A 27,474-nucleotide genomic window follows, 5' to 3' on the forward strand; every position below is an offset into this window, starting at 1 on the left:
TTTGAATGGTTTTAGTCCTATAGCAGGTGTCATTTGTTTGTCTTACAGCTGCCTCTTGCCCCGGCTATTCTGTATAAACCTGCACGCTTGGCTCTTGCATAAGGAATACTGTGTTTCTAGAAGAGGATTGGAGTTGGAGAAGTAATTAATTGTTCCTCCTCTTCTGTAGGAGGACTGGTTTTTCTATCAAGAAGCAATGGAGTCCAGCACACCTACTGATGTCATCTTGCTTTCTTTAAAAGCACTCCTTGTCCGCATGTACTGCAGAGCAACCGATCTTTTAAGTGATCATCTGAAATAGTCACTTACAAATACATTCAGCACCCTTGAACCTGACCAAAAGCATCATTCCCCATCCAACCATGTTAGGGAGAAGACATTTAACAGGGAAGCTGAAGAGAAAACCAGTAAGTTACAACTTACTTAGAAACTGGCTTAACTTCAACGGGAACTGAATGTGCCTGGCCTTTTGGACCAGATGGCAGCAACACGTCGTAGGTGAGGGCTTTCCTAACCTCTTAGGAGTGCACTTGGAAACTGCCCTCTTTGAGGATAGTCTTGCTGCTTGTCTTCAAAGAGAAAACAGGCACTCTGGGATGAGTTTTACAAAGCAAATAACTGCAGAACTTCCCCCCCACACACCGATGAGTGTAGGAAAACACAAATAGCAAGACTTTTGATCCCTTGCTGGCGTTCCCAACTTTTCAGTGAACTCTGATTTCGATTGTAAGATTTTTGTCTGCATACTGTAACTTTTTTTTTTTTTTAAAAAAAAACAAGACAAGCCCTTATACCAGTCCTGTCTGGACTGGCAAAACATTTCACTCCCATCATTCACCATCCTACAGAAGTGTTTATGGATGAGCCCTGAGCATTTTGGAGCTGATCTTCCTTGGCTCTGTTTGCTTCATGTGTGGAAGTGCAGCCTGAATGGAGTATAAGGGAATGATAACTTTGGGCTTTCTTTGAATATTTTTTGGAACAAAGGCTCACTGAGACTGCTTCCAGAATAGCTGGAAGAGAAGCTTTAGTTTTAAAGTTAAACTTGTAGCTAGAACAAGAATACTGGTTCGTTCTTTCTGTCTACCGTTAAATCCATCAATTTGTAAGCTGCTCCTTGGGAGAGGCCATGAGAAACATACCTAAAAATGCCTCTTCTGCCATGTTCTAGAAAACAGTTTTTCTAGTGTACTGTGTTTACTACTTGCATTCTTTTTTTTCTTTCTGGTTGACCCTCTTGCATCAGATGCTGCCACCTGTTTAAGGGAAGAAATCTTATTTATTCAGCAGTAGTTTGGTAGTAGCATAACCTCGTTAGTGTCCTTTCCCTCCTTTGCAACAGTGGTAACACCAAAAGCTCCTTTAGCAAAGGCAGGAATGCTGCTGTAAAAGTTGACTCAGGAGCTATTCTGCTACCATCTTTGTCTTGTAGGTGACCTTTCAGGACATACCCATGGCCCTCGTCTCTGGGTTGCTGGGAGCTGCTCTGAGGATGGATGCAGAAAGAGAGGGTGGGGTTCCTGGGCAGAGCTTGGGAAGGCGGGGAGCAAAACGAGAGGAGGAAACGAAAGGAGGCCGAGCAACCAGGAGGATCTAGCCGGTGCCACGCTGCAGGGCCATGGCCCAGCCCAGAGCCTGTGAGTAGCTGCCCCGGCTCTTTGCCGCTCTGGTTCAGAGTGGTGGTGGGAGCCCTTTGGCTTGTCTCTCTGGTGTCGCTGGAGGAGAAACCGGGCGTTTGGGAGAGGGTGAAAGCTTGCTTTCCTGCTGGGCTCATTGCGTGACCCAGGTTTCATTGGTGATGCTGAGAACTGATGGTCCTGAGCAGGGTGCCTTGCGCAAGGGGATGCTGTGCTGGGCGTCTTCTGGTGAGGAAGTGAAATGAGGGAGAGGAAAGCAAATCTGACCATGTTTTGTTCTAGTATTGTGTGATCCCCATCCCACATCCCCCTGGCACTCTTCTCGCCTGCAAACCTTTCTGCTTAAACGCCCTCCTTTTGGGGATGTTCTCGGCCATCGCCGAGTCCCTTCTTGTGCGCCCTGTCCTGCGGGGGACCCCACTGTCCCTGCGTTATTGCCCCGGTCTCCTGGGGCTGGGAGCATCTCTGCAGGGAATTGCAGCGTGCATCTGGAGCGGGGGGAGGATGTGAGAGAGGAAGTGTCTGAACTCGCTAGCCCTGGCCTCAACGCATCTCCCTAGCTGTGGTCGAGAGCTGAGGGCGGGCTGGGCGAGTTATTTGGAGAGCAGCTCTCCTCCTGACGTCAGCTCTGCCCTGCCAGCCCACTGCTGGGATTAGAAACCTGCCGGTTTCGGGGTAGATGTATCTGCGGCTGGAGCTCTCACAGTGCTTTAAATGAGAGCAAAGCTGTTAACGTGACGCTTGGGCTACAGGTCAATGTCTGGTGGGCACCGTTTCTTCCTGTGTCTTCAGGCCCAACCAAGATCCTCATGCCTCAGCTTTGGTTCCTCTCTTGAGAGGACGCAGGAGCTGCTCAAGCAGCAGCTGTGGTCGTGCTGTTCAACCAGCTCCTGTGTTTTGCCTCTGCTTTTCCTTGCTGACTGAAACGATCCCAAAGTCGTGCAGAGCTCAAGGGAAAAAATGGTCTGCAACCCAAAGGTGAAAGTCTCTCTTAACCACCTTCCCTGTCCCATCCCATGCGTCCAGGTCAGGAGCAGGAGGATGGTTTGCGTGAAGTGACTCTCTCCACCCAGAGGCTGCGGGTGCTGCCTCCAGCAGTCCTGAGCAACCCCGCGCTGGAGAGCCTTGACCTCGACAGGAACAAGCTCAGGAGCATCACCGGCATTTCTAAGCTTTTCAACCTGAAGAAGCTGATACTGTCCAAGAACGAGATTGTGGACTTTCCCAATGAAATCCAGAGCCTGGTCTGTTTAGAGAAGCTTGAGCTGAACCAGAACCAAATCCGGGTCATCCCAGAGGGGGTTTTCTCCCATCTCCCCAGGCTTAAACACTTGCGGCTGAACAACAACCGTCTCAGTGCCCTTCCCAGGGACCTGGCAGCTTGTCGAGGCAGCCTCCAGTACCTCAACATCTCCAACAACCTGTTCCGAACCTTCCCCCAGCCTGTCCTGCAGCTGGCACACTTACAGGAGCTCCATGTGCAGAATAATGCCCTTCGCCAGCTCCCGAAGGAGCTCTTTCAGCGGCAATCCCTGAAAATGTTCAAGGCCAATGGGAACCCCCTCCGGGAGCCACCCAGTGAAGTGTGTGCTGGTGGCATCCAGCAGATCCGGAATTACTTCAGCCAGCTTCAACACAGTTTGGGGCAGGAGGACAAGAGGGTCAAGGCCATGTTCCTGGGGGCCTCACTGGCAGGGAAGTCCACCATCTGCAAAAGCCTGAAGCAAGGGCAAACCAAACTGGTGCCCAAGGAAGAGCGAACGGTTGGGATAGAGATCAGTGAGTTCCAGATTGAGGACTTCAGATTTCTCTTCTGGGACTTTGCCGGCCAGCTGGAGTACTACATGACTCACCACGTGTTCATCACTCCACAGGCACTTGTCATCCTTGTCATCAATCTCCACATGTAAGTGCTGAGCTGGTTCGGATTCAAAGTGGAGTGGGAGAAGAAAAAAGGGGCTGGTGAAGCTTTCTTCTGCATGTGTTCACACCATTTCCATTGGACCTTGATGCCTGGTCTTCTCACTGCTGGAGTAGCTAGCTCTCCCTCTCCCCCTTTTTGCAGATCACTCAATTAAGCTACTAGATCTGTCATCAGCTTACCAAAGTCCAATGGTTTGAGTGGTTAGATGAGCATTAACTCCTTATGTGACAATTGATCCCTGTCTAAACGGCTTTGCTTTCTGCCTTGGCAATACCTCTATGAGCCCTCCTGTAACTTGTGGTGCTCCCTGAACATGGAGGGAGCGTCAGGCTTGGGCTTTGTGGTACAGAGGGATGCTCCCATCCACAGCAGGGATGGACTCTGCTACACCCCATAGCTTTAACTGGCTTAGCTTAAGGATGGGAAACTTAAGGATGAGCTTGGATATGGCCCATGACAGCTTAGGAGATCTGAGCTCTTCTCCAGTAAGCCCCTGGGACAGCACAGGGTGCCTGGTCAGGCCTGTGGTGGTGGAAGTTGGCTGGCGATCCAGAGGGTTAGATGGGAATTTGGGATTTTCTTTCTCTTCCTCCCCAGGTACCAAACTAACGATGAGACTTTCAAGGAGCTCGTCGGTTTCTGGATCAACAACCTGTCCATGCGAGTCCCAAACTCGGTGGTGCTTCCCGTGGGAACCCATGTGGACTGCTGCCAGCAGGAGGAGGTGGAGAAGAAGAGGCATGACATCATGGCCAAGATTGCAGCCATGCTAGCAGAGAGAAAAAGCATCCTCGCTCACTTCATCGCCAACCTGGAGGGCAGCGAGGAGCCTGAGTTTTACATGGACCAGTGGGAGAGGCTGAAGGAGATGGAAAGCTGCACGTTAACCGTAGGGCTGAGATTATTGTGGTTCCTTGCTGTCTGTGCTCATCCTGCTGTCTCTGGCAGCCTGGTGTGCTACTGGTGATGGGTGACCTGTTGCTAATGCATCAGGCTGCTACTGCAGCCACTCCCTGGGGCTGGGGTGGACGTGGTAACCCCTGGCTGTGACCTGCCGGGTCCTTGTCCCTGCTCAATGATGGGCATCTCCTCCTGTGGCTTGTAGCAAGTGCCTGGGGAGGAGTGTGAGGGGGCATTTACCATCCCCAGGTGATTGCTCTGCAGCAGTTCTCAGAAAAAGGCATAAAGGAAGTGCCCTGTGAAGCTGAGCCAGCAGTGACCTCCATGGCATTAGGTCCCTCCTTTACCTCGCAGGCTAAAAGACTCCTCTGGATGTGCTTTTGGCAGGTGTGTGCTTTCTCTCTTCCAGATCTTAAACTTAGTTGCTGTCAACTGCACGGATCACCGTGATATCAAAAAGCTCGAGGCCGCTATTCTGGAGCATGTAAAGAATGAAGAGCTCTTCCCTGAGGTAATCCGAGTGCTGCCGCCCGTCTACAGGCAGGTGGAAGCTGCCATCGTAGATATCGCACAGAGCGAGGAGATGGCAGACCATGGTGAGTGGTCCATCACCCCCGCCACACCTTCCTGGGAGGACCTGCTGTCCTGCGGCTGAGACAGGCTCTCTGGTGCTTGCTGCACCTTCTGGCCCCACTCATGTGGTGGTGGGGTCGCTGCTGAAGACCTTGCACTGTTATTGCTGGAGCATTAAATTGCTACTACCCAGCTCTGTCATTACGAGCATCTGCCCCCAAGGCAGGTGCCTAGGGAAAAGCATAGTAAAAGGACGAGTGTGTCTTCACCAGGAGGCTCTGCCAACATCTACCAGCCTGTGGCTGGAGGTACCCTGAGCTGGCCACGTTGTCTGGTTTGTTTCTTTCCAGTAATGTTCTTTCTCCCCTTTGCCCTGTAGAAGCAATTAAAGAGTCTTGCAGGAAGGAGCTCCACAGCTTTAATGCTTCTGTGTGGTTTCCAAGCCTATGTCCTGCTAACTTTATTTAATGGCTCCTACCCCTCCCTCGCCCCCTCTCCATGTCTCCTGTGACTCAGCAGGACTAGCAGGCAGCCCCAGCTCCTCGCTTACATACCGAAAGCAGGTATGAACACCACCAGTGCCCGGTGTCATCTCTGGCTCCCCTGGCCACTGTAGGATTAGAGGATGAGGAGCAAATGCTTTTCTTTTGTGGAGATAAGCCAGGTTTTGTTGCCTGTCTTGCTGCATGACTAAATGACAATCTGAGGTTTAATTGGCAATCCGAGGTTTTCTGGCTGGAAACAAACTTGCTCTCGCAAACAAGGAAAAAAACCAGCATTATTAGCCTCATTTTTCAGATGCTCTGTTGAGGTCGTGGCAGGCTGTTGGCACCGCTGAGGCAAGGCAAGACCATGGGAGCTGCAGGGTGGCAGTGGGGCAGCTGAGGATGGGTGAACCATTTTGGGTTACAGCCACTAAGCATTGCACTGGTCCCAGCTGCTTCCCCAGGGATGGCATGGGTGATGTTGGGTGCTGCTGGTGTTTGTTGGCTCTCTAAAGCATCTGTCTTGGAATGCTGGTGTCCGAGAGATGCGTGCTGAGCTCCCATGTCTCCCTCTAGGCATGATGGACCTCCAGTACCTGCTCAGCAAACTCTCCCAGTGCAAGCACCTGGCCAACCTGGGAAGAGAGCTTCTCCAGGACATCTTGCGGTACCTCCACCGCATCGGACTTGTCATGTGGTATGAGGAAATCAAGCACCTGGAAAGCACTGTTTTTCTCCAGCCTGCCTTCCTAATAACTGTGTTCAAGGTGAGCATGGGGATCAAGACCGTCTTCTCTGCAGGGCCCAAGCTCTGCAGCTTTGCTAGGCTCCTCTCATTCATTGCCGCCTCTTCTCTCCTCTTTCCAACCAGCTCCTTGTGAGGTACCGCCTAGTCCAGCAGCTCGAGAGCATCTCTGTGGACACACTGATCGGGGAACATGCCACCATCAGAGACAGGTCCAATTGGGTGTGGACCTTCAAGTCAAAGGCAATGCTGTGCCACCGAGCTGTGCGTGCCTTGGTGAAGCACCAGCTCTGTTTGGAAGGGATGCGGGACATCTTTGAGGAAATCATGGGACACAGGCCCCACAGAGGGAGAGGGAAGCTCTTCAGCCTCCTGGAGCACTTTGAGCTCTGCCTGGAGGTGAGGCACGCCAAAGCGCTCAACCCACAGGCCAGTGAGTTTGTGCCCGGGAAGCCGTGGGAGACAACGCAGGGCCAAGGCGAGTCCTGGTACTTGTTCCCAACCTATCTGAACCAGACTGAAGAGGTCTCTGAGGTGTGGGGAGGAGATCACCCAGAGGACCTCCACATCCGTGCCTACTTCTCACCTGAAATACCTGAGGGTTTCTTCCAGAGGTAAGCAGTGGTTTCCAGCCCTCGATGAGGTTGCATGGTTTGGAGTTTGCTTGGCACAGCACCAGTATGACTGTCAGCAAGCCCTTGGCTGTTGAGACCGTATCAGCTGAGGCATGAAGCTGGGATTCAGGAGACCAGGGCAGCTTCTCAGCTCTGCCACAGATGTGTGGAGCCTTGGGTGAACCATTTCAATGTTCGCTGCCTGGATGTGAGCAAGGACCACGCTCCTTCTGGTTCACCTTTCATCTGGGGTGGTTTTTGGCTAGTCTGTGCCCATCCAGGCAGTCAGAGGTTTCCCAGTCCCACCTGAGGATGGTCCAGTTTCTACAGGTGCTGGGACTGTTCCAGTTTCTGGAAGGTGTCCTGTCCTTGTGGGGTTCTTGACTTGTGTCCAGCGTTTTATCTGATGGCCAACTCTGGAAGCAGCTCTTGGCTTAAGATGTTGCTCCTACTGCTTGAGCTTTCAGTAGGGCAGGGTTCTCATTGGGTGTTGGCCTCTGTTTCTACTGAAATTGCGTTCATATTTTCCAAGTCCACCTGATGCCCCGCTTTCTCTCAGTGTTAGAGGTAAGCAGGGAGGAGGGTGGTGAAAGCCATGAGCAATCTCCTTGCAGGTTCCTGGTGAAAGCTTGCTCCTTCTACTCCACACACTGGGTGGCCAAGGCGACCTGCCTGCTCATATGCAACGGCAAACCTCTGCTGATCAAAGAGAATAACCAGAGGGCCTACAGCTACCTGGAGCTCCGGTGCAGAAAGCCGGCAGGAAGGACAGGTAAGGATCCCTGATCCTTATTTCGTGCCTCCCAACCACACGTCTCTCCTTAGCTCCCCCCTGCCACCTCCACCCCTCTGGGCAAAGCATCCCAGAAGCCTCTGCCACATGTCCTAGTCTGGCTAGGGTCCACCAGCAGTTCAAATAAAGATTTCCCATTTCTCTGCACAACCTGGTGAGGATTCCTCTCAAGGTGTCACATGGAAAGTCAAGTTTTCAGTTTTCTCATGGAGCAAATGGGTCATCCTTCCCCATAAGGTCCCAGCAGAGTACAGTCTCAGGCTGGGTCTCCAAGTGGTAAGCAAAAGGGCCATCCGAGTTGGGGAGCTCTTCCAACATATCTTTAAACTCCCTTTGAAGACTGATGGGCCTGGGTTGACTTGAGAAACAGAGCTGGTCCAACTGTTCTGGCTGTGGTCTGGCAGGCTGGAAGCAATGCATGCACCACCACAGTATCTCCTGGGCTGCTGCAGTTTGGTTGCTGTGAGTAAGTAAGTGAGATGTTCTCCTTTTGCCTGGAAGGTTTCCAGCTTGCCTGGGACTTCCTCATAGCAGTTGTGTTCATCGTCCAGAAGCTTGCCGAGGAGTGGCCGGGGCTGCACGTGTGTGTGAAGACCCCTTGCCGAACGGCCGGCTGTCCCGCGGAGCTCATCTGGCCGGACATGGATGGCACAAACGCCATGTATGTATGAGCTGCGTCCCTCCAAACTGAGGGCAGGAGCTGGGTGGTTGCTACTGCAATGCTGGTGGGGCTGGTCAGCTTCTAAAAGCCATGTGAAATTAGTTGCAAAACTTGCTGGGCACGACGTTGCCCTTCTCCTGACCTTAACAGCCCGTGTCCCACATGGTGTTAGCATTTACTTGTGTGGGAAATTCGAGCATGGAAAGAAAGGTGAAAAAGTTGAGACTCTGGGACTCAGGCACATAGTGTCCACCCTGGCCAAGTGCCCACACGTCCCTTGTTTCATGATGAGCTGAAGGTGCTCAGGCACCTGGGAAGGCAGCAGCTGTCCCTCCGATGGCGGGACCTCAGGTCAGGGTGGAAAGAGGGAGCCTCTTCCATCGCCTTGGCATTGTCTTCCATTGGAAGTGCTGAGGGCAGCTCCTGCTCCTTCTCTGGGCTTTTTCCTCCGCAGGACAAAGGAAGATGTTAAAACCTGTGGGACGTGCGGGCACCGCTTTGGCGCAGAGCTGCTCCTGCCCAAAGGTGAGCCTAATGGCCATGGGTTTGTGCTGCAGCAGTGCTCGGGGGGGGAGGAGGGCTGAGGGTTTCATGGAGCTGAGGTGCTGATGGTGTCCCCCCATCCCCACAGTGCCCAAGCAGCTGGAGGAGCCCCCGGCGCAGCCCTCTGCTCACTATTACGTGACAAGCTACGGGACCACCACCTTCGGGCCCAGCAGCATCCACGTCAACCGGCAGGTAAGGAGGCTGCCACCTCCCCTTGCCCAGGGTCCAACACTGAGGGCCAAGCCCATCCTCTCCGCTCACTCCTGAAATGAGGGGGTGCAGCTGCTTCCAGACTGGGGAGGGAACACCCCATCTTCAGGCAGCGCACTGGTTACCACGATACTCCCTGAGATACCACCACCTCTGTGCCTCAGAACTGAGCTCTGGGTGCTTCGTGTTGTAGTTACTGCCTTATTTTTCCAGAACATCTCCAGTGATTAACTCTGGGCCAGCAGGGAGGCGCTTGCTGAAGAAAGAATTATTTTTGTTTAGCCAAAGCCAAGCTGTCCTCAACATGCTTTGCTTGCAAGTCATGTTTGCAGCGTTAATGCACAGAACTAAATGCATCAATAAATGCATCCCTTCATGCGTGGGAAGTTACCTCATTTACACAAATGTAAGGGGAGAAGATGCTGACAAGTGCGAGCCCTCTGCCAGCAGGGGCGTTGCTGGGACAAGGCTGGCCATGGACCCCTATGGTTTTGGGGGATGGAGGGGTGAAGATCTCAGACTGATAGTGGGGGCAGAAGTCCAGGTAACATCAGCAAGCAGGAAGCACCTTTCTATACATATATATATTTAAACTTAGAAAACTTAAGAAAATAAATCTTTAAATGACCATACTCCACAAAAATACACATTAGCAGCTGATGGGAGGGGAAAAGCAACGTGTCAGCTCCAGGACCGGCCGGTGAAGCTGTCCTTGGGGTGGGGGAAGCGGAGGAGGAAAGGTCCCCACCGTAGGCATCCCACCGTGGCGTTGCCAGGGGGATGCTGGTTTGCACGGCCCCTGATGCCCGATGGTCCCCTGCTGGCAGGTGCCTGTCCCGGGGGGCCACAGGCAGCGGGGTGGGGGGGGTCAGTCTGTCTGCATGTTCCACTGCTCGATGAGCTCGAAGAGGCTGAAGGAGTCAGAGAGCTGCAGGCTGACGGTGCCGCTGTCAAGGGAGGAGGCTCCCTCCCGCAGCACCTGCTCGTACCAGTACTCGCAGAACTTGGGCACCAGCTGCGGCAGCAAACCATCAGGGTTAGGAGCAGCTGCCTGATGTGGCTGCAACACCCTGCACGGCCTCATCCTCCTGCAGCGGAGGAAGGTGGTGTGCGGGGCACCCTGTATATATATCCTGCAGCCCTTGAGGGTCCCCATCCCTGGGCAGCTGCCTCCAACCCCATCCTGCCCAGCCCCCAAGGGTCCCCTGACCCAGGCAGCTGCCCCCTGTCTAGGGTGCCCCTCCCTGGATGCCAGGCCCCCAAGGTTCCCCTCCCCAGGGACCTGCCCCCCCCCAATTTCCCCTGGTCCCAAGGGTTCCCCTCCCTGGGCACCCAGCCCCCCATCTCCCCTGGTCTCCAAGGGTCCCCCCTCCCCTGTCACTCAGTTCCCCCATCTCTCCCAGCCCCCAAGGCATCCCCTCCTTGGGTACCCAGATCCCCATCTGCCCTGGACCCTGAGGATCTCCCTCCTTGGGCACCCAGACCCGCCATGTTCCCGGACACTAAGGGTCTCCCTCCCCGGACACCCAGACACCCATCTCCCCCTGCCCTTGAGGATTCCCCCTCCTTGGGCATGCAGACCCCCCCCCATCTCCCCTGGGCCCTGAGGGTCCCCCTCCCTGGGCAGCAGTGGGGCAGTGGTGGGTGTTGGCCCTTGCACCTTGACCAGGATGAGCTTGGACTCCTTGGGCTTGGCCTTGGAGAAGGACTGCCCAAAGCAGAGGTAGATGGTGAAGTCAGGGGACCGCTGCCTTTGGCCATTGCGGAAGTTCCTCAGCTCTGCGAGGGGAGACAGGACTCAGTTTTGGGGTGAGCCTGGGAGACGCAGAGGGACTGGGAGGGTTCGGATGCTTGTGACATCCTGGAGCTGGCTCTCATGGGCCCCAAAACCGGGGTGGGGAACAAGAACCCACCCCTGCCCACCTGTGCAAAACTCATTGAAGTCAAAGATGGGGGTTTCCTGGTTGCGGCAGAGCAGGTTGGGCGGGGGGTCCTCAGCGCCCTCGAGCTGCTGGGACAGGGCCCAGAAGACCTTGCACTTCTTCAGGCGAGTGGCGAAGAGCTTGCTGGTGCGTTGCTCCAGCTGCAGCCCCGCGCTGCCCAGCAGCTCCTCGGTGAAACGCCGCTGCTTGCTGTCGGCCAGCTCGGCAGGGCTGGGAAAGCGCACCAGGCGCCCGGGGCGCAGGGCCACCGCCGGGTCGGAGGGCTGGTACACCAGCAGGCACTGGCTGTCCCCCACCTCCTCCTGGTGGAAGAGCTTCCCTCGGTAGTAGATGCTGACGTCCAGGATGGGGATGATGCCACCTGCACTGGGCAGTGATCAGCAGCCGTGTCCCCCGCCCCCAGCATTACTATTAATAATTATATATAATATTTATTATTAATAATTACTTATAGCTATTAATAACCCTCACCTGTGTTATCCTCCGGTGGCGGTGGCACAGGGCTGGCGGTGGGGGCAAAGAGCATCGCCTCCCCTGGGGGCGGCACGGGGACCATGACCTCTGGCGGGTGGCACGGCAGTGCCACAGGCCCTGCGGCGAGAGACGGCCAGCGTCAGCATCGCCATTCGGGCTGCAGCGGGGCGGGGTTGCTTTGGCATGGGGTGCATGTGGCAGCACCCCGGCCTCTTCCCACCCCCATTATGGTGTTCCCATGCCCGGAGCTGGATCCTGCCCCACAGCACCCACCTCGCTCTGCCAGCAGCATGGGGTCCAGGGGGTTGTAGGTGCCCAAGGGGGGCTGCTCTGCCGTGGGCACCCATTGCTGAAATGCCGGTGGGGGGAGGCAGTTGTTTTGGCTGGGGTCTGGGTGAGGCTGGAGCACGGCGTCCTGGTGGGGGGCGTCTGCTGCAGAGAAATCACCGGTGGGAAGGGGCTGGGGTCACCCACCCATAGTGTCACCCACCCTGCACCTCGCGAGCGGGGTTGGTCTCACCTGCAGGCACCCAGGATGGTGTCGGGGAGTCAAGGTCGCGGGGGGAGATATCGCAGTGCTGCAGCACCCACTGCAGCGCCTCCAGGTCCTCCAGCGTCGGGGACTGTGCGGGGTTGGTGCTGCCTGAGGTGGGGCACAGCAGGTGGGAGGTCTCACAACCCTGAAACCAGCCCCAGCTCAGCCTACCACGGTACTCCCCCAGAAAAAACTGGGGGACCAGCGCCTACCTGGGGGGGCAATTTCTGGGGCCACATCTTGGGGGTTGAGCTCCAGCTGCGAAGGGAAGTTAGATGGGGTCTTACCGCTGTGGATGAGGGGCACCCAGCCTCCTGGGCTGGGTTTTGGCTGGGTGCTGGTCTCCAGCTTGGGAGCACCCCAAGGACATGGGGTGCAATGCCTGAGCAGTAGCAGTGGGAACCCCCCCAGACCACCGTGCCCACCCCTTTACCTGTGGCTGCTGGTGCAGCGGCTGCTGACCCACCGCAGCGTCAGGGCTGCTGAAATCCCCCTCCTGGCCGGGCCAGAGGGCGGCTGGAAGGACAGCGGCGTGAGCGGGGTGCCCTGAGATCGCCCGCCCCACCCCCACCACAGCCCCCCACGGGGCCAGGCTCACCCGGGTCGATGGCGAAGACCTTGTGCGGGTCGTCACCGCACTTGGAGCGGTCCTCCAGCAGCACGAACATGCCGGTGCTCCTCAGGGCGCAGCGGAAGTTGGTCTTCCACTTGGCCGGGTCCTCGGGGCACCCCTCATAGCGCCCGCTGGCCTGCGCCCAGGCCTGGGGGGGCGGGCAGGGAGCATGGCCACCACAGCACGGAGGTTTCAGGGATGCCTGGTCTCCCCCCCACTCCCCAGCTCCCACGTCCCACCCACCCTGAAGACCGCAAAGTTGCTGCTGGTCTCACACCCCCACCTGAATACCCCGGGCCTGCTGCTGGTCGCCGCCGTCCCAGCCACCCCGACGACCTCGAGGTCGCTGCTGGCCACCTCCAAGCCACCCGCCCGGACGGCGCGGAGCTCCCCGCCGGCCACCCCCATCGCACCCACCTTGAAGACCTCCAGGTCGCTGCTGGTGATGTCCTTCCTGGCGTTGTGCTTCCAGGGGACGCGGAAGGCGCTGCGGGCCGGGTCGGTCCAGCGCAGCCCCCGGTAGCTCCCGCTGCTGACGGCGCTCACCAGCCAGGGCCCGAACCGCAGCTTCTGGGCCTCCCTGCGGGCGCGGGGCCGTCACCGCCGGGGGCCGGGGCCACCCGGGGCCGGCGGCCCGGGGAGGGCGGGGGGGTGCCGGGGTGCCGCTTACCCCTCGCTCTGCAGCGCTGCCATGGTGCCGCCGGGCCCGGGGCGGGTGGGTGACGGCGGCGGGGGGGGCCGCCTCCCGCCCGCGCCTTTTATCCGCGCCCTGCGCCCGCGCCCGTTTCCTGGAAACCACGTGACCCCTCCGAAAGTGAAAGCGTCGCCGGCGGCGCCCCCCGGCCCCCCCGCGGCGGGGGGGCGGGCAGCGGGCGCGGGCTGCTGCGCGGCCCCGCGCCACCCCCCGATCAACAGGGACTGACGAAAGTAACCCAGATTTAAGCCGTGCCTGCACCGGCGCGGGACGCGGCCCTCGGCGGGCGAGGGGCGGGAGCAGGCCCCGAGCCGGGGGCTGGGGCACCCGTGCCCCGCGCTGGGGTCGCTCCCCGGGGGCTGCTGCGGCCCGAAAGTGCCGGTGCGGGGCGGCTGCACCCGACATCAAACAACGCGGGCCTGCAAAGAGCAAGGGGCGGGCGGGCGGCAGGGGCACCCCGAAACGGCGGGGCTCCGCCCGAAAGCAGCTGCACCCCCCGCCGCCGGGGCTTTCCAGGGTGCACGGGCAGCGCAGCCCAGGCACGCAGGGCTCGGCCTCAGGCCTGGAAACTCCCGTGGCCTATTTATTTATTATTATATTTGTTATATTTATTTTAATCCTCCTTCCTTCAGGCTGCCTTGGTTTCCAGCCTCTAAGGGCATGCTGTACAAAAATTAAAAAATGAAAGCAAAACCCAGGAGGGCAGTGGGCGCTGGCTGCGCTCCCCGCATCCAGGAGCCAGTTTTCCCGGCTCTTCCTTTTCCAGTAAAGCCGGGGCGCTCCCGTGGGCCTGGCCCTGCTCCCGGCACCGCACCTGCTCCCGGCGCCTCAGGTTGAACACCCGTGGAGGCGGGCATCGGGGCACCCAGCCGCCCTCGGCCACGGCGGCAGGGGGGCCCGGAGCCGCTGGCACACGGCTTCTGTGCCCCACCGCTGCCTCAGCGGGATCTCGGCATCGCTCGGGATGCTAAACGGGCATCACGAGCATCTCGGGCCCTGCTGTCTGGCATGGCAGCACCACAGTTTCATGTAAAAAAAGAAGGGAAAAAAGGAGGAAAACCAACCCCAGGGCCATGCACCAGCCCCACATGTGTGTTTCGAGGCCAGCACCAGCCTTGCCAAGGGATGAACCCCGTGGGGGTCCCCGCCCGCCATGCCAGGCCCCGAAAGCCAGGCGCGGAGCGGGTGGAGGTGGGAGCGGGGTCCCGGTGGCTGGTGCACAGCGGCAGCGCAGCCCCCCAACCCCGGAAAGGGGAAGCGGCGCCCGGACGGGGCTGCAGCTGGTTTCCAGTAACGCAGCTCCTGGGCATGGCCACCCATGATAGAAAACGGTGACCCTGTGCCTCGGACCACTGCAGTGCAGGTTATGTAGATTTTTGCATTAAATTAGAGGAAAACTAGCAAATAACCATGATTTCAGGCAGGTCACTTGCGGCCCAAGCGCTCACCCTTGTTGATTTTCCTTGATCCCATTTGAGCTCTGCAGGGAGCGGTAAAACAAACCAAAAAACCCTGAGAGTTGCAGGAGTTTTACAAATTTATTACCTAAGTGGTGGTCATCAGGACTGAAGCACAGGATTTTGGCCTCTTTCCCCCTGTGCTTCTTGCTTTCAAGGAAATTTCCCCTTCTTTCCAGGAACTTCTCCCTACTGCTTAATGGGAACTCCTACATGGTTTTCAAGGACATACCCCTTTGTTTTCCAGGAAATGCCTCCCTTCCTTCCTAAGAAATCCCCCTATCACTTTGTAGGAATTTCCGCCATCGCTTTCCAGGTAACTTCCCTGTCGCTTTGCAGGATATTTCCCTCCCCTTCTTTCCAGGAAATTCCTCCCTTGCTTCCTGGGAAATTTCCTTGTTGCTTTCTAGAGTCCTCCATTGCTTTCTAGGAATTTTCTCTCTGCTTTACAGGACTTCTATTGCTTTCTAGGAAATTTATTTCCCCATGACTACTGCTGCCTGCGAAACAAGAAATTATTTCTCAAGAAATTTCATTCTTCCTGTCCAGGAACTTTCCCTTTTGATTTCCAGCAATTCCTCCTTCGCTTTCTGGGAAATTTCCCCTCTAGGAAATATCACTGCTACTTTCTTCTTAAGAAACGTCACTTCTGCTTTTCAGGAATTTCCCTGGTATTTGAGGAAATTTCCTCCTTGCTTTCTAGGAATTTTCCTCCTTTGAATTCTAGGCTATCCCCCTTATGGCCTTCTAGGAAGTTCCCCCATTGCTTTCCACAAGTTTCCAGAATATTTCCCCCTTTGCTTTTGAGGTGCTAGTGCTCTCTAGGAAATTCCTTCATTGTCTTGCAGTAAATTTCCCCTTTGTTTTCCAGGGTATTTTACTGTAGCTTTCTAGGATGGTTTCCCTTTGCTTTCCAGGAATTCCCCTACTGGTTTCCAGGAAATTTCCCTTTTGCTTTGTAGGAATTTTCCCCCAGGGCTTCAGTAAATTTCCTCATTGAGTTTCAGGAAATTTCACGAGCAAAAACCGAGGCACCTGCCTGAACCCATGAGAGGGATATGGGGCACCTCCACCAAAACATATTTAAGGCCAGTAAACACCACAACACCCAAACAAACTGGAGCCTCAAGAGCCATGGTCAGGGCAGGAGCAAGGGACAGGGGTGACATGGGACAAGGTACGACTGAAAAGGGCCTGGGGTCGGTGGAGGACCCTATGCCAGAGGGAGCAGGTAGGAGGCAAAAGGAATTTGTAAATCACAAAGCAGCAAGGAACGGGGGCCTTAAGAAAAAAAAAAAAAAAAAAAAAAAAAATCTTTCTCTTTTAATCCACCCAAGGGAAATCCAGAACAAGAGCAGCATCACAGCACTACACACAGCACAGACATCTATCATCATCTTTGCACAGATTCCTTCCCAGATACACAGAGAAGTCATTAGGAAAAAAAGAAAAATAAAGAAAATTATTCACATATGCAAAGTGACAAGTAACAAATCAGCCACAGAACAACTTCTTCAAAGAGAAAAAGGACGCATCAAGGAAGAAGGCCCTCAACATACATACAAGTTTTGCAAAACCCTAACCCAAGAACGTTGAAACAGAGGTGGTTTTCTTTTAAACATTAAAAAAGGGATTTTTTTTTTAATTAATTTAAATATACACTTGAAACACAAACACCAAGCAAGCGCCTGGAGAACAAAGCAAAGAGAAGGAGGAATGAAAAGTTAATTCAACCAGTTTAATTTAAACACCAAAGTCAGGTGGATTGCACCAAATGGAATAAATAACGGAGAAGATCACACTGGGTTGGTGGATCTCACACTTAAGATCATTTAAACTAGAATTAATTACACAGCCCAAGAGAGTACTGAACAAGGAAGTCCTCTGACAAGTGATGTCAGCTGGGGCAGCGTCCCTTTGACAGAGTGAGTTGTAGGTGTGGATTTGCCCCCTGCCACCTAACAACCATCACCACCCCAGAAGCGAGCGGGATGATGAGTTTTCGTGATCCAGAGGACTTGACCCCATAATCACATACATGCAAACAGCTCCTCGCTCGGGGCACAGGAGCCCTCCACCTCTTCCACAACATCTGACTCCAAACACGCCCAAGTCAAACATCAAAGCACAACCAGACCTTGTGTTTTCACCTTGCAAGGTGAGCACACAGGCACGGGGTTTCTAAGTGCGGCTCCCTGAGGTTGGGCACCACAGAAGCGGAGCAGGCACCTCCTTTCATGCACCTGGGGCCAGGCTGGGAAAAAAAAAAAAAATATCAGCTAATCTACACCTGCAGCCACCACTTTATCACCCCAGGGGCGGGCAGGCGGAAGGAATGTAAGTGGTTTCTTGTTGTTTGGTTTTCCCTCCCTACAACCCCTGCATTAAAAAAAAAACCAAAAACCAAAAACCAAAACAAAACCACCCCCCCAAAAAACCCCGAACAAAAATAACTTGATCCCAAGTTCCTCTCCCTCCCCTGCCTGTAGCCAAGCAGTGAAGCACCTTCAGACATTTGTGTGATCCCACAGACGTGTTCCCTACAGAGCAGACATCTCATCTCTGCACCTCACCCGGCTGTGCCTGTGACACCTAGTTAGGAGGGACATCCCTTTGCTTTAAAACAAAAATAATTACAAAATCAATAGCAACGACCCCCTTTCCCTTCCTCTGATCTCCAAGAAGTTCATCTAAGTACAACTCATTTTTGAGAAAGGGAGAAGGGAGGGGTGAAGGCTTCTAGGCCAAGGAACTTGCCAGATCCAGCATCCCCCCCGCCATACCTCCGGCGGTGATGAGATGAGCCCCCTTTGTGTCGTGCCCGCTCTGGACCCGGGACCAGCAGAGCCGAGGAGGGGGCTAAGGAGACACAGCTGGCCCTCCAGCTCCTCCTCAGATAGGTGGCAACTCCAGGAAGAAAGAGAGGGACTGGGGTGAAAGAGGGTTCAGGTTATTTCTTTCCCACCCCTCTTCCTCCCCAAGGCTGGGAGGAGACTTCTGGGTCTGCAAGCCCAGTCTGTGCTTACCAGTGTCCTTAAGAATGACAATTTAAAAACAAAAAAAAAAGGAAAGAAAAAAAAATATGCATAATTAGGTATTGTCCGTGGAAGGAGCGGGAGGGGACAGGTTCCAGACCGAGACAAAAAAGGGACTCTCTCCCTCCCTGCGTTTGCTCGTCTGGAGACCACGTTCCCTCAGCGTCCCCGCGCGAACCCTTTGTGCTGTTGCTCTGACACCAATCGACATGGATGACAAACACGGGGATGAATTCAGTGCAGCAGAGGGCGGGAGGGCACACGCAGGTGCACCGGGCCTAGGCCCGGTGCTTGGGGAGCATGTCCAGCAGAAACTCCGCAATGCCAATGAAGTAGACAACTTGTGCGATGCCAAAGAGAGGAGCAATGACCAGGGCTCGGCAGTACGCCCCTTTCAGGAAGGCCATGGGCCCTTCCTTCTGCCAGATCTTCCTGTGGAGAGACAGCACAGACAGATAAGTGTCCATCCCACCCCTCCACCATGCCAGGAGACCCTCTGGCCATGCCCTGGCTTTCTGCCTCCCTCCAGAGACTGCTGTTGCCTGGCACTGCCTCCACAGCAGATCATCCACCATCCTCCATGTGCTCTGCAAATGGCCATGCAGGAGCACGCCCCATCCCTACATCTGGCCAGGAGCAGGAGCGTCTGCCTGGGTCTGGATGTACAGCTAAGACAACCCCATGCTTGCACCCCAGAGGTCCCCCTGTTCAAAAGTTGGGGTCAGCTCCACCCTTAGTATGGGGGACAGCCAGATGTCTCTCGCAAGACTCTGGCTACAACAGCAATACAGAAGCAGAGCGCTTGTGTTTTGAAACTCCCTTCATGTTTTGAAGCAGCCAGACCACAGTTTAGCGAAGGGTCAGAGGAGAGTGCAGCTGGGCCAGAGCCCAGCCAGACAGCGCTCCTACAGCCACTGTTCTGAGGGCTGCCAGGGGGGATACGAAACTTAATGCTGTAGGATTTTCAGACAACAGGGGCTTGAGAGGGACAACCACAGCATTGCCTCCCTTTGCAGAAATAAAATCTCAGTGTTATCACTGTTGGGGTTTTGACAGAAGCATTTAAATATAAATGCTATATTTACCTTGCTCAAAATAGGATCTCTTTTATATACCTATATATATGAACAGTATGTATCTGGTCATATATCTATATATCTATCCATACAGATAGATAGATAAAAGCAGAGGTTCAGAGGGAACCTGAAACAGAGAAGCTGCTGGTTGGGTCTAGAAGCTGTACTGACTGCCTGGCAGCAGGCAGCAGCCGATGCTGTACATCTGATGTGGTGGCCTGCTTCACAAGGAGTCTTACTTGGTACAGTCCAGGATTCCTGAGTAGGTGTCCTCATTCACTCCCCTCTGCAAGGACTGCAGCCGCGTTTTGATCACTGGGGAGAAAGAGAGAAGAGAGACAGTGGTGAGAACTGAGAACGTAGCATGCTCTTCAGCAGGCAAGAGCCACCCTGAGAGTGATGGCTTTGAAACACAGTCAAAACGATATCACCAAGAACACAGACCATTTTCATATATTTATCAGCAAAACAGGGGAAAAAAAACCCCATTCCTTTACAAATGGATAAAAGAAAAACACAGCCACCCAAAAACCAACCCACTCCCCTCACCGTGACCAAGGTTTACAAGGCTGACAAGCTTTAAACGCTTCCAAATTCAGATATCTTTCTGCAAAGTGGGGACCGATTTTCAAATACTCAGCTCCTTCTGGAAAAAGTATCTAAAATATACGATGCTGCTCTTACATTTCTTCCCACCTTGGAGCATGTGCAATGTTGAAGAGAGAGGAGTTATTTTCTGGTGTTTTTCACAGCAGAGAAACCAAGGTGATATTTAACGCAGATGCTGTGGAGCAGGAGAAAAGGCCACAAATCTGAGGTTCCCTCTGGTTATCTATGACCGTATGCACGTAAATGGTCTGCATACTACCACTCCACATGGAAATGTGCCTTTTCAGGGGCATGTTCACAGCCATTCCTGCAAAGAATGACTGTAATGAATGACACCCTCTTCCTGACTTACCTAGCAAGTACTGCAAACCTCTGTGTAAGCTGTGGCCAAAGGTATAGCTCAGCTGAAGGAAACATCATCTGAGCTGGAGGCAGCTCAGACGGCAGAGCTCCCCTCCTGTACCTCCCTGTGTGCTCATGCTGTGAAGAGGCTGGCACGGTCACCCTCCTCCTCACCTAGCCCACTCGTGGGCCTCTGCCACTTGGCGCCAGGCCACCAGCACAGGCTACTTGGGACTCACCATCGCAAGGGTTGACAGCCACCGCAGCTGTGCTGCCAGCCACACATCCGGAGAGGAAGGACACATAGAACGGAGCCTTGACATCAGGGTCCTTCTGGCCTAGCTTGTTCAGGTTTGCAAACAGCGGGAAGTAAACGATGGAGAACGGGACATCCCTGCGGTGGGGAGGGAGGAAGGAGAAGAAAGAAGAACAAGGATGAGCAAAGTCAGAGCAGGAGACCAACAAACTGAGCATCAAAGAAAGGGCTGCAAGCATCACGCGTTGGCAGCACAGCCACGAGTGCAACGCAGACGTCCCAGCTATGCAATTGCAACGCAGACAGGAGTGGAAACTCAGCAGGGGCAAAACTGACTGCACAAAGGACAACAGGCCCATGGGAGGCATGCAGCCCTGCAGAGTCATTGGCCTCCCCCTGATTTTTCAACACTCAAACTGAAGACCCCAGCACATTCAGAGGTCAATCATTTTGTCCACTTTTGTTAATTACAAGAGGTTTGTATCCTGCCCCCCATCCCACTGGGCGTTGCTTTAGCTCTGCCTTTGTTAAAGCTAGAGGAGAGTCACTCTGTGAAAGCCCAGGTAAAGAGAGTCAGAAAGGGCACCGGTCCTTGCATCCAAAAGCTCCATGGGCCAGAAGCCATTTCACACTCTGGAGACTAAGGCTGACAGTTTTGCTTTGCTAACTCACAAGGACTTCTCTACAGTGTTAAAATATAGGCCACGTGGGAGACAAAAAACTTTCCACAGAAAGCAGCAGAATTAAATCTTCCAGGAATAAAAGGCAGACTTCCCTGACCTTCACCTCTTTAATGCACAAAACCTGTGCATGGAAACCAAACCAAATCAAACCCACACCCCCTGGAGCCAACAGCCCATTTGCAGGCTCATCCTCTGGATTGCTGGTGCTTTACGTTCAAGACTGGGGATACTGGTGCCCTGAGCTTGAGCCCACACCATCCTACCTTAGCAGCGTGGCTCCCAGGCCCTTGTAGAGTCCTGCGATGCCTTTGCTCCGCAGCAGCTCCCTTGTTATCTGCATTGCTGTGGTGCGTGTTTCCACCGCTGGCTCCGCTGCCCCCGCCACAGAAGAGGAGAGCTGGGCCTGCGCTGCCATCAGCTTCTTCTGCGCCGCTGGAGAGGAGCACAGAGTGCACTGGTTTGCAAGATGCTCAACAGCAGTCTCTTGCCACCCAGTGCTGTGGGACAAGGAGGAAGAGGCAGATCTCCAGGTGCACCAAAACATGCAGACTAAGGCCACCCAGGTGCCCTGCAAGCTTTTGCTCCCTGTCTGCCCACCTCCCCCAGCCTGAGGCAGCCCAGCTTGCCCCAGTCTCAGAGCTGGCTGCTGCCACACTGCAACGCTGTCCGCTGCACTCTCCTACCAATCAGTTTTACCTAAGCAGGAGCAGCCCGTCACGCACAACCTCCGTGCTGCGGAGAAAAGGAGCTGCCGTGAGCAGGCAGGTGATGGTACCTGCTTCCAGCTACGTCCCCAAGCTCCCGGTAGGATAAACGGAAGATATTAACGAACGAGGGAGGTTCAACACTTCTGTTCTTTGCTTCCTTCCCTTGAAAGTAATCATTAACCTGGGGAGTTCCTCAGCTGCACTAAGTATGCCACATTTATAGAAGCAGCCTTTTCAAACTGATGCATTTCTGCTCTTTGGCCAGAAGATGGAGAGCACATCAACCCATAGGCAATTCTCTGGATGCCACCAGCACGCCACAGGTCTCTTGCTACACAGAGAACAGGCTGTTCACAGCAGCAAAAACCTCTTCTGAACCCTCAAACCATGGCTTAATTCTTTCAAACGTTTTAAAATAATACGCACAAAGAGGATAAGGTCTGCATTAAAAACAGCGAAGAGAGGAAAGACAAAGTAAATCTGCGATTATTCAGGAATGCCACATCAAAGGAGAGATTAAAGGACAAACTGGCCCATTTTCCAGGAAGGGCCACAAACGTGGTATCTAACGTTATCATGCAGGGTTCCTGGGGAAGGAGCCCATACCCCAGCCTGATCTCCGGAAGAGATTAAGGCGATAGTAAACAGCTCTTTCGCCCAGATCCTCTGTGCCAGACTCTGGTCTCTGTTCTCACCAGAAACACCCCACAGTGTTTCAACCAAAAGGCTCGCACTCCCTCCTGCCTCTGCCTGCCAGCTCCTGCCCACAGCCCCGAGAGCCTGACCCCAAACCTCTTCCAAATCCAGCACGCCAGGAGAATTTTATTTACTGTTTCAGCTGAAACAACTGCTGCTTTTGTCAGGAGGGGAAAAAAAAAGAGAAGAGAGGAGACAAATCATTTGGAAAGGACACTCCTCTTGGGAAGCTGTTAGGGAGGTGCTACAGGGGGGCAGAAGAGAGAGAATAGACACCAGAAAACAGGGAGATGGAGGAAGCACCACAGGAAAAGCACTGGAGGATGCTAATCCCTTCTTGGGCACATGGTAACTAACAAGTTTTAATCACTCACAAGCTGAACGCCCACTCATCTCTCCTGTCTCTCCCCATCCACCACCAGCATTTGCTATTTCACTTGCCAAGCCAAGTTTTGAGCAAAAAAAATCATCACCTTTTGTAACTGCAAGGGCCTCTGTAAAACCAGGTGAGCAAAAGGTGGGGGGAAATGAGCTGGGAAGAGGAAGAGAAACTTCTTGGGAGACCAGGAGGAAGGCAAAGGGTTTTCTCTGCTTATTCCCTCCCCCTCTACCTTGACAGCCCAGTCCCAGCCCTTTCCCCCCGCCTGCTCAGTGCACAGGGAAGATAAGACCACATACCAATTCGCCCCGCATCCTGCAGCTGGATTTTGAGCATCTCCATGGGAGTGGTGACAATCACCTGACAGGTACCCGCGCCACAGCCCGCCAGCATCTCCCTCAGCAGCGTCAGCTTTTTCCTGCCCAAAGAAAAGAGAGAAAGAGTCAGTCAGAGGAGGTGGCCTTCAGTAACACCATGGCAGCTGGGTGCAGGTGCTCGGGGCACAGCTCTGACGCTGGGGGTTACAGGAGACGTAGCCCGGGGGACAGGGGAACCTGCTAGGCTTGACAGTTCAGCATAGCCCAGACTTAGCATCTCTGCCGGCATCACCTGATCTGGAGGAAAAGACCCATTTTGGCCCCAGAAACAACACTCAGAAAAAGCCACAAGCACAGCGAGAACAGGCCCAGATGGGAGCACACAACCCCCTCCATCCCCAGACAGACTGCTGCAGCTCTCTTCCAGCCCGGCATTGCCCCGGGTCAGGGCACAGCCTCCAGAAAGGGCATTGCTTCAGAGGGCAGCAGAGGACCTGAGCATTAAGGGGGATAAGTAGCTTTCCTTCTGCCAGCCTAGTCCTTTAGACACAGTCAACATCCCCACAAACAAACAGAGACCACAGGGCAAGGAGCAAGGGGGGCAAACATTTGAGTTGCTGCTTTGGAGTTCTATGACAAAAGCAAAATAAACAAACAGGGAACATGAGAGTCAGGGAGGCAGTTCCCCTGTGGTTAGGAGCTTCTTCACCTCACCAGCCTTTCCAAACCTGAAAAAGTAGCCTTTGCACTAAACTGGTCCTGCCTGAGGGACAAGGGAGGGGATGGACACCCAGCACTGCAGCTTTGTGCCTCCTCTGCACTGGGGAGCAGGGATTATGAGCAACATATTCTTGCCTAACAAAATGCAGCATTTCATAGCTCCCTCTGTCCCAAAGCTATGGAACAGTCCAGCTAAGACTAAAAAGAGGAACTTGGGATGCAAATGCTCAGAAAGCCTCAATTTTCAGAAACTGATGAGTTTTTGCCCTGTAAAAAAAATCTCATCCCTTGGCACCAGAAACACTGATAATAAAAAAAAAGTGCCTCTTTTCTAAAAGGGGGTGGGGGGGGAAGCATGTATAAATCACACAGCCAGAGGGAAACAGCCTCTTCATTTTAAATGCAAGTACTACTTTTACTCCCCACAGCCCTGCTCCTGCAGCAATACCTCATCTTAACCTAATCAAGGTGAGTCCCCACACTATGGCAAAAGCAGTCCCACAATGATATGCCCTATTCCCTTGCAAAACCAAGCCACACTCCCTTACCGGGGGGTTCATATGCGCACACACACACAGAGCACAGCTGTGGCACTGTGGGCCAGCAAAGAAGTTTCAATGCCAACCCTATAGGAAAGGGAGCGTAGATGCGCCGTAATCCTGCTGGCCCACCACGTCAGCTGTGACAATTTCTTCACCTCTCATCTTCTCCAGGGAGGATATCGGAGCAGGGGATTAGAGGCACAGAGCCATATCAGAGATTACGAGCAACTAAATATAGAGTTCTCCGGTGAGGCTGAAGGGAGGAACATCTCACTCCCCTTTCCAAATTCCCCCATAGATGAGAAGCTGCAAAACACAGCCCCTCCTGCGGAATTACCCATACGGGCGCTGAAGTGTGCGCAGCAAGCTTTCCTGGAGATCTGTAGGTATCAGGTGTGCAAATCCAGAGGTCCCCCCTGGCACTGACACCTGGAGGTAGCCAGCTTGTGCCACTCAGGCGGCCTGAAGCACACTGCCGGTCTCTGCACGGCTCAACACAGTCAGCAGCAAGGCTGTACAACCTCTAGCCCAGCTGTGGGAGGAAGCAAACTACCCAAAGGAGCTGGCTGGCAGTCCCCCTTCTACAGCACAGCAGAGCATCTCCCACTTTAGCAAGAGCCCTGGAGCATCCCTGGAGTACATGTCCCCTGGCTTTCATCCAGCATGACCGCTTTGATACCCAGTTCAAAAGATCAGGAAGATTTGCCCTATGTGTTCATCTGTGGACCATTATCCCAGCCAACAAAAGCCAGCCTGGCTTGACTGAACTTCATGGAGCTATGCCAGCGTGACCCAGTGAAGGATTTATGTGCATGGGTGTATTTTAAACATGTCAAACAGGTACATCAAAAGCATGTAGAACAAGGGCTTTCATCCTTTCGTTTGCACATCCTGGGAACTGGGAGGAGGCCAAGAAAAAAAGAGCCTAAAATAAGCAAATCTTTTGTCAAGAGGTTTAAAATTTACCATACAGGGGTCAAACTTCCCTTGCAAAACCTCACCAGTCTGCACATAAAAGTAGTTTGAAAACAGTTCATCTCTAGATGACAAAGGGGTTTAAATATTTAAGGCACCACAAGCCTTATCCTCAGTGGTTTAAAAACTGGCACATCTCAACTGCCTTCAAAAGCTGCAATACCAGCAAGGATCTGGTCCTACAAATGCAGAAACCATCTTTTATCACAGCAAGAGGTTCTTAAATGTAACATATACACAATAGCCCCAAATTCTGCACTGGCAGAATCAGTTGTTCCACTTTCCTAACTGACATGCAATTAATTAGTGACAAATCAACAATATCAAACAGGAAGGGGAGAAGATTCATGCTCCATCTAAATTAGAGTTTCAAACTAGAGCTGAACAACAAGAAAGTAAAAAAGCAGGAACCAGAGGTTTATGGAGGGCTTTTCAAGAGCAACGCATCAGTCCAAAGTTAGCATCTCTGAAAGCAGTGGTATATTGATGTCGCAGGGGAGTAGAGTAGGATGTTTTTCAAGTTTCTGAAAAATCTTGACTGTGTAGGAGTTGACTGTGCTTGGGGAGGGACCCAAACCTGCCATTCTGGAATAAGGATGACCAGATTTCCAAAGGCAGGAAATCTTTGACCTCAGGAAACATCCATACAAAGCCATATGTTTCTATTTGCTTCCCAAGAGGTTACTGTCCCCAGCTTGGACATCACCTTCTTCACTCATAAAATAACCTCTGCCTCTGGTCTGTCAACCTGACAGATTGTAGAAAGCTCCCCAAGAATTTCAAACCAGACAGAGCTGCTTTCAAACAATTTAAATAGTGGGTCTTTGATATGGATTAGGGGACCAACATACAGGAGTTGTCCTTCAAAGGGAGGGCAACCTGTCTGCAGCAGCCACATGAGGACATGCACACAAATTGCCAGTCAGTCCCTTCAACCCAACCCCTGATCTTCCAAGAGGGAACAACAAGCTATTGCAACCGCACTTCAGAAAAGCTGGAGCTGTGATGCTGGGGAAATGTAAACGCAAGAAAGTTCCCATTACAAGCTCCCTCCCACTCCTAGTGCCAGCTCAAAAAAGCCTCAGAGAAGCAAAACAAAGCACTGATGTGGGACAGGTCCACCCTAATAACTGCTCAGTGTAACGCCACCAGCTTAAATCTTGCTCTGGCAGGCATTACTCCAGGTATGCTAAAACCTACCTCTGGCCGCAGAAGCTCTGTGTTTTGTGCTTGGACTAAGTCAAGAGGAAGGTGACTCTGTGCCTGCGCTCATTACATCAGGTTTGCCCTGGCGGGAGATCCCAAGTGTTTTATTCCAATACAAATGTCTGAAGGGAACAACAGGCAGGGCAACACGTCTAGGCACGTTGAGCACGGACACAACCCATGTTTTGTCCCAAGACATGCACTTGGAATGGAGACAAGGGCAATGCTCCTCTCACGGGTGCATTCTGTGATTAAGCAGCCCATCTCTAGCTCCCTCTATTAACAGCTGAAAGTGCATTTACTTTCTGGCTGATCCTTGATGTCTACAACTTCAACCCACTCTAATTCCCTGAGCCTCTGTGTGCTAAATAAAAGAGCCCCTCCCCAAATAGCTATGCCTGAATAGGCACAGTGAGATTATCTGCTCTTAACTGACTCTTTCTCTAGAGGAAGGGCTGGATTCCCCCATCTACAAGTCCCAGTGCGTTGGATGAGGGTTATCTGCATTAAAGAAGTGTCTGGACATCCAGTGGATAACTACAGGAGAGGCTGCCTTGGCCCACAAGGGTTCCTGCCCAGAGAAAGACCAAAGCACAGTGTGTGCAAGGTGACACAGCAGCTCGGCAGCAGGACTAGCAGCAGCATCCCTCCTTTCTAAATCAGGAGCCTCACTTCACAGCCTGTCTATGAGCATTTTGCAGCTCAAGGATCAACCAGGCCATGCAATGGCTACTTATACAGATGCCACAGAAGAGACGGTCCCAGTATTTTAGGAGAGCCTGAAAGAGGAGCAGATGAAGGAAGGAGTGCTGGGGAAACGTATCAGCTGGGAAGGCAACTGAGAACAAGCTCCAGTCTCCCTGTCTGCATGGGAGAGAACAAAAAGTGCCTTGCTTGTCTCAGGATTACAGTTGGTTATTTATCTTCTCTGAGCAAAGCTACAAGGCAGGGGGAAGCAGAAAGGAAGAAAATGTGCTGGCATCAGCAAAGCCACAATTAACGCAATCGTGCTGGTCTTTGTAGGAATCCGAGCTGCTAAGTCAGCAGATTGCCAGCCTTTGCTCCAGAACAGCAAACAAAATGAAGGTCAAGATTAAAGAGGACAGGAGAGGTAAAGGAATAACATA

At 53.5% G+C, this 27,474-nt stretch overlaps 3 protein-coding genes across 9 annotated transcripts in view; 1 reads left to right on the forward strand and 2 right to left on the reverse strand.

Moving 5' to 3' along the window:
* The first annotated feature begins 36 nt into the window (after positions 1 to 36).
* Positions 37 to 9,356, forward strand: LOC309593376 (malignant fibrous histiocytoma-amplified sequence 1 homolog). 2 transcript variants are annotated; one of them, XR_014228777.1, is made up of 11 exons: positions 37 to 407; positions 1,433 to 1,637; positions 2,664 to 3,543; positions 4,159 to 4,450; positions 4,871 to 5,057; positions 6,096 to 6,286; positions 6,391 to 6,878; positions 7,493 to 7,650; positions 8,173 to 8,332; positions 8,787 to 9,070; positions 9,302 to 9,356. XR_014228777.1 is itself a non-coding variant. In XM_082317805.1 (11 exons), exons 2-11 carry the CDS (start codon positions 1,619 to 1,621, stop codon positions 9,143 to 9,145), a joined length of 2,628 nt encoding a protein of 875 aa, XP_082173931.1. In that variant the 5' UTR covers positions 37 to 407; positions 1,433 to 1,618; the 3' UTR covers position 9,146. The 2 variants fall into 2 exon arrangements, 1 of the variants encoding a protein (XP_082173931.1); XM_082317805.1 differs by lacking the exon at positions 9,302 to 9,356 and having other exon boundaries at positions 8,787 to 8,857; positions 8,964 to 9,146.
* IRF7 (interferon regulatory factor 7) lies at positions 9,249 to 13,435 on the reverse strand. Of its 6 annotated transcripts, XR_014228778.1 has the most exons (12): positions 13,324 to 13,435; positions 13,071 to 13,233; positions 12,639 to 12,801; positions 12,474 to 12,556; positions 12,253 to 12,298; positions 12,026 to 12,148; positions 11,779 to 11,937; positions 11,503 to 11,622; positions 11,012 to 11,392; positions 10,749 to 10,867; positions 9,837 to 10,103; positions 9,249 to 9,344 (listed from the first exon to the last, which is right to left on the reverse strand). XR_014228778.1 is itself a non-coding variant. In XM_082317809.1 (11 exons), the coding sequence occupies exons 1-11, from the start codon at positions 13,344 to 13,346 to the stop codon at positions 9,957 to 9,959; spliced, it is 1,527 nt and encodes a 508-aa protein (XP_082173935.1). In that variant the 5' UTR covers positions 13,347 to 13,435; the 3' UTR covers positions 9,654 to 9,956. The 6 variants fall into 6 exon arrangements, 5 of the variants coding, with proteins under 5 accessions (XP_082173935.1, XP_082173936.1, XP_082173934.1 ...); XM_082317809.1 differs by lacking the exon at positions 9,249 to 9,344 and having other exon boundaries at positions 9,654 to 10,103; XM_082317807.1 differs by lacking the exons at positions 9,249 to 9,344; positions 9,837 to 10,103 and having other exon boundaries at positions 10,403 to 10,867; positions 11,779 to 11,934.
* A 4,055-nt stretch (positions 13,436 to 17,490) lies between these two features.
* The window catches only part of SLC25A22 (solute carrier family 25 member 22), a 51,005-nt gene continuing 41,021 nt past the window's right edge, over positions 17,491 to 27,474 (reverse strand). The window contains exons 6-10 of the mRNA XM_082316847.1: positions 22,887 to 23,005; positions 21,069 to 21,237; positions 20,106 to 20,260; positions 19,155 to 19,230; positions 17,491 to 18,271 (exon numbers count right to left, since the gene is read on the reverse strand). Coding sequence (XP_082172973.1) covers positions 18,118 to 18,271; positions 19,155 to 19,230; positions 20,106 to 20,260; positions 21,069 to 21,237; positions 22,887 to 23,005 — 673 coding nt within the window. The 3' untranslated portion in view covers positions 17,491 to 18,117. The remainder of the gene's footprint in view (positions 18,272 to 19,154; positions 19,231 to 20,105; positions 20,261 to 21,068; positions 21,238 to 22,886; positions 23,006 to 27,474) is intronic.

Source organism: Platalea leucorodia, assembly GCF_965183815.1.
Source record: "Platalea leucorodia genome assembly, chromosome: 7".
Taxonomy (NCBI): domain Eukaryota; kingdom Metazoa; phylum Chordata; class Aves; order Pelecaniformes; family Threskiornithidae; genus Platalea; species Platalea leucorodia.

Bases quoted from the DNA above. Each gene is read 5' to 3' on its own strand.
- LOC309593376 (XM_082317805.1), top strand. The intron at 3,544-4,158 runs GTAAGTGCTGAG...CTTCCTCCCCAG, and splicing joins CTTGTCATCAATCTCCACAT to GTACCAAACTAACGATGAGA. The intron at 5,058-6,095 runs GTGAGTGGTCCA...GTCTCCCTCTAG, and splicing joins CGAGGAGATGGCAGACCATG to GCATGATGGACCTCCAGTAC.
- IRF7 (XM_082317806.1), bottom strand. From the start codon at position 13,346: ATGGCAGCGCTGCAGAGCGAGGG. The intron at 13,234-13,323 runs GTAAGCGGCACC...CCGCGCCCGCAG, and splicing joins GCAGCGCTGCAGAGCGAGGG to GGAGGCCCAGAAGCTGCGGT. The intron at 12,299-12,473 runs GTAAAGGGGTGG...TTCCCTTCGCAG, and splicing joins CGCTGCACCAGCAGCCACAG to CTGGAGCTCAACCCCCAAGA.